The sequence below is a fragment of the Onychostruthus taczanowskii genome, unplaced genomic scaffold, assembly GCF_017590055.1.
Source record: "Onychostruthus taczanowskii isolate IOZ18803 unplaced genomic scaffold, ASM1759005v1 scaffold57, whole genome shotgun sequence".
In the NCBI taxonomy this organism is placed as follows: domain Eukaryota; kingdom Metazoa; phylum Chordata; class Aves; order Passeriformes; family Passeridae; genus Onychostruthus; species Onychostruthus taczanowskii.
This window is the reverse complement of record NW_024503346.1, coordinates 755,206-764,677: the sequence shown is the minus strand read 5'-3', so window position 1 is coordinate 764,677 and position 9,472 is coordinate 755,206. Positions and strand designations below refer to the sequence as shown.

At 58.9% G+C, this 9,472-nt stretch overlaps 2 protein-coding genes across 2 annotated transcripts in view; one reads left to right on the top strand and one right to left on the bottom strand.

Moving 5' to 3' along the window:
• Positions 1-307: 307 nt before the first annotated feature.
• Positions 308-2,650, bottom strand: CEBPB (CCAAT enhancer binding protein beta). The gene has a single exon (XM_041417852.1). The coding sequence runs from the start codon at positions 2,385-2,387 to the stop codon at positions 1,413-1,415; it is 975 nt and encodes a 324-aa protein (XP_041273786.1). The 5' UTR covers positions 2,388-2,650; the 3' UTR covers positions 308-1,412.
• Positions 2,651-8,138: 5,488 nt separating this feature from the next.
• The window catches only part of LOC121342985 (plasmanylethanolamine desaturase-like), a 16,947-nt gene continuing 15,613 nt past the window's right edge, over positions 8,139-9,472 (top strand). Inside the window, exons 1-2 of the mRNA XM_041417763.1 lie at positions 8,139-8,195; positions 9,112-9,297. Of these exons, the coding sequence (XP_041273697.1) occupies positions 8,139-8,195; positions 9,112-9,297 (243 nt within the window). The remainder of the gene's footprint in view (positions 8,196-9,111; positions 9,298-9,472) is intronic.

Genomic DNA, 9,472 nt, shown 5'->3' with positions numbered 1-9,472 from the left:
AGACTGTTCAGTGCTGGAGCAGGGAATAACAGCGGCAGCTCCGGCCAGGCTGGCCTGCCCCAGCAGCAGGCAGAGCCTGGATCTCCCCAAAACAAATTCCTGGCCTGCCACAAAGCTCCCCCTGCTCCTCTGCCACCCCCTGCCTGTCTCTAGCCCCCAGCAAACACCTCTCAGCAGAGGGTCTACCTGCAGGTCTCAGGAGAACGACTCCAAGCACAGGGAAGGGAAGGTTCATGAGCCTCTCACCTGGGTGGGTCTCATGGGAGCTTCCTGAGCAATGCCCGAAATTACCGACATCCAACAGAAATGCTACTTTCTCATGTTTATTCCTGTAAACTACAAACATAAGAAATGCTGAATCGTAATGAACTCTGTAAAGAAAACAACAACAAAAAAAAAACAAACACAAACAAAACCTCACTTCAGGCTTCCTCCCTTACTTTTTCTTCCTCCCTCCCACTTCAGACTCGGCGTTATTTGCCAAAGATTGGTCATGGTTTGGATAGCACATCTTGCTCTACACGTTCAAAACAGCATGAAGTGCAGAAAAAAAACCAACACAAACACCTCCTCCCCAAACAACACCCAAGCAGCATCTAAAGCAGGTGATTAAAGGAAATAAAATGAGGCAACAAGAAGCTGCTAAGGCTTCCAGCTCTGCTCTTTGCTGAGTTTCTCTTGGGGGTTTGGGGGTTTGGTTTTGATTATTGGTTTGGGGTTTTTTCCCTTTCTCTCAGAGAAAGCTTTAAAGACCAACAAAAATCTCTATCCCTGATCACAGCATTGAGCCAGAATCAGCTGGAATTTCAACCCTGTGTTTAATCTAACTTTAAGCATGCCTTCAAAATAAAACAAGCTACTTTTTTTTTAACCTAGTCATAAAGTTTATTAAAATTGTTCATTAATGCTTCAAATGTAGCAAGAATGCATAGATCCCAAAATATACATATGTATTTTCTTATAGAAATAGATTATTCTTTATAATAAAAAAAACTGTAGGAACATCTTTAACAGATTACTCAATCCATGACTGACAGTTACACGAGATTGCATCATGTACACAGCATTCCCAGCCATGCTTAAAGGATTGCATCACTTTGCCCTTGCTCTCCTCTCGCTCTTTTAAATAACCCAGCGCCCAGCAGAGCCCGCCCGGGCCGGGGCCGGGGTCCCTCCGCGCCCCCTCCGCGCCCGCCCCGCTGCAGCCCCCGGCCCCGCTCAGACCCCGCGCGGCGGCGGAGCCTTCCGCCAACATGTCGGTAAAGACAAAAAAAAAAAAAAAAAAAATCCAACAACAACAACAACACAAATGAAAACCAAACCCGCGGGCTCTCGCCCCCCTCGGCCCGGCCCCAGGAGCGCGGAGCGGGGCCGGCAGCCGGGGCTCCGCTCGCCCCGTGCCCGGCCGGGGGTCAGCAGCGCGGCGAGGAGGCGAGCAGGGGGTCGGGCAGCTGTTTGAACAAGTTCCTGAGCGTGCTCAGCTCCCGGGAGAGCTGCTCCACCTTCTTCTGCAGCCGCTCGTTCTCGGCCGTCAGTTCCAAGACTTTGTGCTGCGTCTCCAGGTTGCGCATTTTGGCTTTGTCGCGGCTCTTGCGCACCGCGATGTTGTTCCTCTCCCGGCGGAGCTTGTACTCGTCGCTGTGCTTGTCCACGCACTTCTTGGGCTTGTTCTTGCCCGCCGGGGCGGCGGAGTAGCCCCCGCCGGCGGCGGCGGACTTGGAGGACTCGGAGGGGTTGGGGGTGCCGGGGGGGCTGGAGGAGGAGGAGGTGGACAGGTTCCCGCTGCTGCCGCTCGGCACCGACTGGTAACCCAGGTAGGAGCGCACGGTGCTGCCGTAGGGCGAGGACATGCCCCCCGGTCCCGGCCCCGCGCCCCCTTCTTCCTTACGGGGCCCTTTGCAAGAGTCCAGGGTCTCGAAGACCGGCTCCACTTTGGTTTCCACGATCTGGGGCGGGAAGCAGCCCGGCAGCCCCCCCGGCTTGTGGCTCTGGCTGGCGCAGGGGTGGCTGTGCCGGGCGAGGCTGATGTAGGCGTAGTCGGGCTTCTTGCTGCCGCCGCTGCCTTTATAGTCCTCGGCGAAGAGATCGGAAAGGAAATCTTGGCCGGCGCTGCTGCTGCACGGAGGCTCAAAGTTGCCCCCTGCTGCTGCCGCGGGAGGCGGCGGCTGCGACGCCAAAGGCTCCAGGTACGGGCTGAAGTCGATGGCTCGCTCGTGGTCCCCGACGGTGAGCTCGGTCATGGAGCGGCCCCCGGCCGCCCGCGGGTGCAGCTTGTTGAGAGCAGCCAGACAGTCCGCCTCGTAATAGAAATTAGCCACTTCCATGGATTTAAAGGCGGGCGGCTGGATGGGGAGGCATGCTGCGTCCCAGGCCACCAGGCGTTGCATGAAAGCAAAGGGGGATGCGGGGAGGAGGAAACGACGCGGGGGGCCCCCCCCGGCACAGGGTCAAGCTGCCGCCGTCGGGGTGGGGGGCTCCAGACCCTGCCCGGTCTCCGGCCTGGGCACGGCCCCGCGGCGCTGCCCAGCCGGGCTGGATCAGTCCCTGCGGCGCGCCGGGGCTTCACCGCTCCGGCAGCTGCGGCGGGGGCTGGCGCGTCTCCTCCGGACCATCTGGTTCTGGGTCCCGTGTCCTAAAGTCTCTGACTTAGGAAAGTTCCTTTCCCCAGTTATTTATAGGGGCGGTGGATCCCATAGCAACAGGCGCGTCACCGCCTGGCCGCCTGCCACTCCGCACGCTCGGCGCTGCCGGTCCCGGCCCCGGAGGAGGCTCCGCGGCGGCTGCGCCGGTGCGGTGCGGTGCCCGCCGGGCCGCCCACAACAAACCCGGGCAGGGACCGAGGGAGGGGCCGGCTGCGGGCCCGCAGGTGCGGGAGGTCGGGGCTGGCCGCGGCCGGGATGGCAGCGGGCAGCGCTCAGCCCCGGGGCCGCGGGGACACGCGTGTGCCGGGCACTGCTGCCCCTGCTGCCCCTTCTGCCCTTGCTGCCCCTGCTGTCCGTGCTGCCCCTGCTGCTCCTGCTGCTGTCCCTGCTGCTCCTGCTGCTGCTGTCCTTGCTGTCCCTGCTGTCCCTTCTGCCCCTGCTGCCTCTGCTGCTGCCCCTGCTGCTGTCCCTGCTGCTCCTGCTGTCCCTGCTGCTGTCCCTGCTGTCCCTGCTGCTGCCGCTGCCCCGCGCCCGCCCGGGCTCCGCTCGGGCACCGCAGAGCGAGGCAGTGCCCGGGGCTGGGCACAGATCGCTCTGGGTCTCGTTTCACCCTGGGGGAAATCGAGGCAGGAGAGAGTTTTCCAAGTTCTTTTGGCAAAGCAGGGGGAAAGCTGCAAACCAAAGACGGATCCCGTTACTCCGCGTCCCGGGCTCGCTCTGGTGAATCCCCCTGGCAAGCAGCAGTGTGCACAGGGAGTGCCCGGAGCCCCTTTCCAGCTGCAGGGAGGGTTCCAGGGCACTGCCCCCGCTTCCCCCTGGCCAGCAGCCCCAGCCCGGCCACGGCAGCGCTTCCAGCACCCGTGGGGGCCTTCACGTTTGTCTTGGCATGTTTGCTTTGCACGATACGGTGCAACTGTCGGGGCACACACGGGAACCGGGAATGGGGAACGGGCGCTGGAGCCAAAGGAGACGGAATGGGGTCAGAGCAGAGGGAGATTCGTGCCTCAGAACGTGGAATACAAAAGTTTTGAGATTTGCGGGGTAAGTTTGGGAAGGAAGACTGAATCCCAATGTCCGTTTTAATTAAAGACACCCACCTTGGGAATCAAACTTATATTTTCACTCTCTTACTCCCACATTTACCTGTCTACAAGCTGATGATTCATGCCCAGAATAAAGGACATTAATTTAAAACAAAACATATAATTAAAGGAAGTAGGAGTGTCCTCCCTCAGTAAAGAAGACCTAGCACTGCAGGGAAAATGACACTGCCTCTTAGAATAATGTGAAGCAATCCTGCGGTGTGGGAAATATTGTAACGTTAAGCCAGAGGAACAGGTATTGCATTATATGATTCAAACAGTCAACTGTTCTTAATGTTCAAACCTCAGAACTCTGAAAAGAGGAAGAATTCAAGAATCAGTCAGTGGATCATCAGACTTTTTCTTTTTTTTTTTCTTTAATTTTATTTTTCTTTTCACGTTTTAATAGGATTTATTTGTTTGTTTCCATAACAAAAGCTCCCTAACAGGTTTTCAGGCTTCAAATATTTCTAGTTCCATCTTTATCTACCAAGTTAATCTTTGGTGAATGCACTAGAGATTAAATTGGAGCTGGGGCTGGCCAGAGAGCTGGGTCTGGAGATTGTAGTTGGAGCCCATACCTTCATAAATACAAACATCTGTATTGGGTGCAAATACTGGCAAGCTGCAGTGAGCCAGGGCTTGTTCTTCTGGCTGTTTACTCCCTCATCCTGTGCCTTTATCCTGCATTCTGATCTGGCAGTTACATCCAGTGGCTGCCCTAACTGGCCCTTCCAACCGAACTCTTAAAAATCAGCCTGGTGTTTCCTACCCCGAGCCATCCCAGGGCCCCAGAGGCAGGACCCTCCTGCCTGGGGACCTGCTGCTCTGCCTTGGTATTGCCCCAACAGGTCTCCAGTTAGCCACGGTCCTTGGCTAAAGTCAAATGTTAAAGCTGCTTGGTAAAATTCCTGAACAGATCTTCAAGATGTTTTTTGGAGATCTGAGTTTGCCCTCTTCAAATTTCTGCCCTATTCTCTGCTGCTCTGCAGCAGAAGGTTGTATTCCTGCCTGGGGTTAATCTTCCCTAAGAAAATAAAGTCTGTGCAACTGTCATGTGAAGCAGATTCTATCAGGGCTGGCCCACACCTGCTCTCCCGGCCAGCGCTGAGTAATCCCGCAGTCACCCCGATCACGTCAGCTGGGGTGGTAATTCAGGTTGGGTGCCCGGCTTGTCCCCTCCTTCCCTGCTCCCCCTCACCTCCCTGCTCTACCTGGATCTCTTTCAACTTCCTCCAGCTCACCTCAAATCCCAGCAATCCACTCTCATGGAGCCGACGTCCGCTCTCAGCTTCTCATGGGAACCTTGTTGGCGGGACTAACCACTTATCCAAACCCCCAGCGTTCGGCAAGCAGGTTTTGAGCTAACTCTGGTCTCTTTTAAATTATTTCTGCACTTGTCACAACAAATGCGTGGCCAGGAGTGGGGGTTTTGAAATGGGAACAGGTGCAGAACGAGGCTCACACCACTGAGCTGAGGTCTGGGCACACAGGGCTCTGTCCCTGCGAGTGCCTGCCTTGGCCTTGCCAGATGTGCACAGGCTGCTAATAATTGTCCTGGAAAAGCTCCTCAGAGGTGCTTTAGGCAGGGAGATGCAGACATTCCTGGTAAAGGGACACAGGCACTGGCAGCAGCCCTTCAGCTTGTCTCCCAACAGAGCAATTTCCATTAGAAAAGCAGCACTTCTGTGAAAAGCACCTTCCTTCCAGTGATTTCATAATTTCTTATTTTCAGAACTATTCAGCTGAGGGAGGAGACAGCGAAAGTCCCAAATTACTTAGTAAGAATACAACATTTTTGAGAAAAAAATCTGATGCAATAGCATCCAGGTTCCTCTACATTCGTGTGTGAAACAATCCAGACATGGGGAGGGGAACAGGAGGAGACCAGAGTGGTGAAAAGGTGGAGGGAAGAATCTCATCCTCTCTGCTCATCTCTGTCATGAATTAAACTCTGCTCTCTCTTTGTACTGTAGGAGCCTCAGCTTTGCAGCTCTGGGCTCAGACCTACAGTAAAGCATTGCAGAGGAATTTTCTTCCTGGAAATTGTCTTCTTTTCCAGGATTTCTTGCAAGCATTCCAGTTCACTCGCTCCAGGTCTACAGCAGCTGCCTCTGGAATGACACCAGCTTTGGGGAGATGCTGTGAGTTTAGTGGGGATGGCTCAAACACTGAACTGTTTATCAGAACCGAGGCTCATACCCCAGAAAGAGCCTGGCTGACATTTCTGATGTTTCTTGCTCAGCTTTGTCCCGTTTGTGATTTCCCTGGCAGCAGCTCTTAGCAGGTCAGTGAGATCAGAGCTGCATGGCACCGCAGCTGCTCGCCCACCCTGCAGAGCTGCAGCTGGAGCAGCAGAGGGGCAGGGCAGGGGCAGGAAGGCAATGCCAGCTGCTGACAGCCACAGCAGGGCCTGAGATGCTGTGGGTGGTGTTGGAGGTGAGCTGGAGGGGAACGGGAGGGACCCAGAGCAGTGTCCCTGCAAGCACGCACAACAGGGCTCTGGGGGGGGGGACCTTGCCTAAAGGACTGACCTAAGTAGAGCAATGTTGCAATAAAGGCTGTAAAATAGAGAAGTAACATTGAAATTTATTTCTGAGCATGTTGAGCCCTTTTTTCCCCTTCTCCCTAGCCCCAGGTCTCTCTTTATTCAGCTGCACACCATATGCCAACAGCAACTCACCAGCTGCACCTGGCAGAGCACAGGTTTGAAACCATCGCTCTCCACTTGCTGCTCTCTGCTGTAAAACAACAGCCCGTACTAAATGTCAGACAGGGACGATGTCTCAGCTCAGGAGAGAGGCTGGCTCTCCTTCTGTCTGCCCCAGCTCAGACCCAGCTCGAGACTTTGCTTCATTCTGACACAAAAAGGGATTGCCACACGCCCCGGCCGTGCTGGAGGCTGTGCTGGCAGTCCCAGGGCAGGCTGTGTCTCCTGGCCTCCTTCTCTGCTTTTGTTCCAGAGCAGAGTCCTCCCCCTGCTCCCTCACCCCGCTCCCGTGTGGCACGGTGATGGGCTGGGGCATGGTTTTTGTTGGTCTTCTGCTGATTTTCTGCTCCCCTCTGACCCAGCAGGCCTGGCCTTCGCAGCGCTGCGTTGCTCAATCCCCCTTTATCTCCACGGTGCTCTTTGCCCCAGCGGGCGCGGAGACGACACCTGGAGACTGACACCGTGGGACAACATCAGCCAAATTCCCTCCCTGAGCAGACGGAAAATTTTCCAGAGGTCAGGGCACCCACTCTGTGGCTCTGAGAAACAAAGAAAGGAGGAAGAGTCAGAGCGCACAAAGGCCCACGGAAGGGAACAGTGACAGAGCATAAGCCACAATCCCCATCCTGCATGGCAGAGAAAGTCCCTGCTGGAGCTGGCTGGCTGGAAGGATGTGGGCTGTCAGTCTGAGCAGGGACAGTGAGAGGTGACTGTGTTTTATCAATAGCCCATTTTCTAGTGCTCCCATAAAAATGGCAGAGATGTTACTGTCCACTAACTTTGCAAAAGTTCTCTGTAGTTGCCTGACATTTCCTGGGTAATTGCAGCCTCCTGCTTTGATGAATTTGTTACAGATTATGCATTTATGACCTCTAGTGTATCCAGGCTTTCAAAAGATCCATCAAGGGAAGATGAATTCCATCCTTCCAGGGTACCCTGTGAAGTGTCAGAAGTTCCTAGTAACAGGACTTGGTAATTCACTTAGGAAATTTCTAAAAGAGGAGAACTCTTCCGAGGTCCTGAGGCTTGTGGGACAGACAGCTTGAATGCCATGGGGTGTATGGCAAGGGGCAACGTAAAACTAGGGAAGTCTGACAGGGGGTGACAGGAGAAGGGGCTCAAGTGAAGAAATAGAAGATTTTTCCTTTATTACAAGCATTAAAAGTCTGCGCCCTGGACTGTACAAATACTTGTTTTCCATCTGCTCTCGTCCTGTGTCGAGCACCACAGGGAAAGCGGGGCTGCCAGGGAATCGGTTCGGGCTTGTTGTTCGTGAGTGCCGGCACTCGGAACAGCCCCGGGGCCGGTCTGTGTCACCGGCAGCTGGCGGTGTGCACGGGCTGCCAGGCGGGGGGAACGGCGGTGCTCTGTCCCCCGCAAGCGGCCCCTGCCATCTCCCCACCTTTGCGGTTACGGCTTTGGACGGGAGCCGTGGGAGCGGCTGTTCCAGCTCTGCCACCCACTGACACTTTCCCATGCCGGAGAGAGTCCAGCGAGGAACCGCAGCCAGGTCCTGCTGCCCCGCGCCCCGGGGCTCGGGCGGAGCGCCCGCGGGGGCCGCGCTCGGCCGGGGGTGCGGCAGGAGCCGGCACGGGGCCAGGCGGCACCGGGGGCACCAACGGCACCGGTACCGGTTCCCGCCTCCCCGGTGCGGGGCCAGGGAAGGAGATCAGTGTGGAAGGCGCTAAGCGCCGCTCTTCGGGGATGGCTCCGGGCAAACGGGCTCCGCAGCCGCGGGAGCTTTCCCCGTGTCCCGTCCGGGTCCGTCCGGTCCCGGCGGGGCTGAGGCGCAGCAGGGCCGTGTCCAGGACGCGGGGACCGGGAGAGGCTGCCCCGGCAAGGAGACCCCCGACCCCCGATCCCAGCCCCTCCCGATCCCGATCCCGATGCCAGCCTTGCGCCCGGCAGCGGGCTTGGAGCGCCACCTAGCGGGCCGTGCCGTGCCGTGCGTTACCGGGGCCGCACCGGGAGGGGCCGGGCCGTGCCGTCGTGCGGGCAGGGGCGGCTCTGGTGCCGCCGATCCTGAGCCGCGGGAGCTTTCCCCGTGTCCCGTCCGGGTCCGTCCGGTCCCGGCGGGGCTGAGGCGCAGCAGGGCCGTGTCCAGGGCGCGGGGACCGGGAGAGGCTGCCCCGGCAAGGAGACCCCCGACCCCCGATCCCAGCCCCTCCCGACCCCCGATCCCGATCCCGATCCCGATGCCAGCCTTGAGCCCGGCAGCGGGCTTGGAGCGCCACCTAGCGGGCCGTGCCGTGCCGTGCGTTACCGGGGCCGCACCGGGAGGGGCCGTGCCGTGCGTTACCGGGGCCGCACCGGGAGGGGCCGTGCCGTGCCGTGCCGTGCCGTGCCGTGCCGTGCGTTACCGGGCCCGCACCGGGAGGGGCGGGGCCGTGCCGTGCCGTGCCGTGCCGTGCCGTGCGTTACCGGGGCCGCACCGGGAGGGGCCGGGCCGTGCCGTCGTGCGGGCAGGTGCGGCTCTGGTGCCGCCGATCCTGAGCCATTTTCCAAGGACTTTTGCTAGCCCGTGCACGGCCAAACCTCGGTAGCAACGTGCCGGTGCCTGTTCCTCCCGACAGCCCTCCGGCCTCGACAAACCAAGATCACCCACACACCTTGGAGGTGACTCGGGGCCCGCTCCCGGGAGCGTGCCGCAACCACAGCGGCCTGCATCCTCCTGCAGCTCACGCACCCGTGCGGGCAGAGCCGCGGGGGTGTCCCGGCACCCCGGCTGACAGCGGCGGCGCGGCAGCGGGCTGTGACCACCCACGCTGTCCAGCACCGAGAGCAGGGCTGCGCCACCAGGGGCACCCACGGTGGCCGCATTGTCGCCGCTGTGGCGGGTCGCGGGCACGCCGGCAGAGAGCGCGCGAGGCACCGAGCGGAGGGGGCGCTGCGAACGGGAACACCCGGGACCGCCCGGCCCGGCCCCGCCCCGGGCCCGCTTCCGCCCTCATCCCCGACCGGACCGGACCGGACCGGACCGGACCGCGCCCGCCGCCCCGCCCGGTCCCGCCCGGTCCCTCCCGGCCCGGCCCCGCCCG

Bases quoted from the DNA above. Each gene is read 5' to 3' on its own strand.
- CEBPB (XM_041417852.1), bottom strand. From the start codon at position 2,387: ATGCAACGCCTGGTGGCCTGGGACGCAGCATGCCTCCCCATCCAGCCG.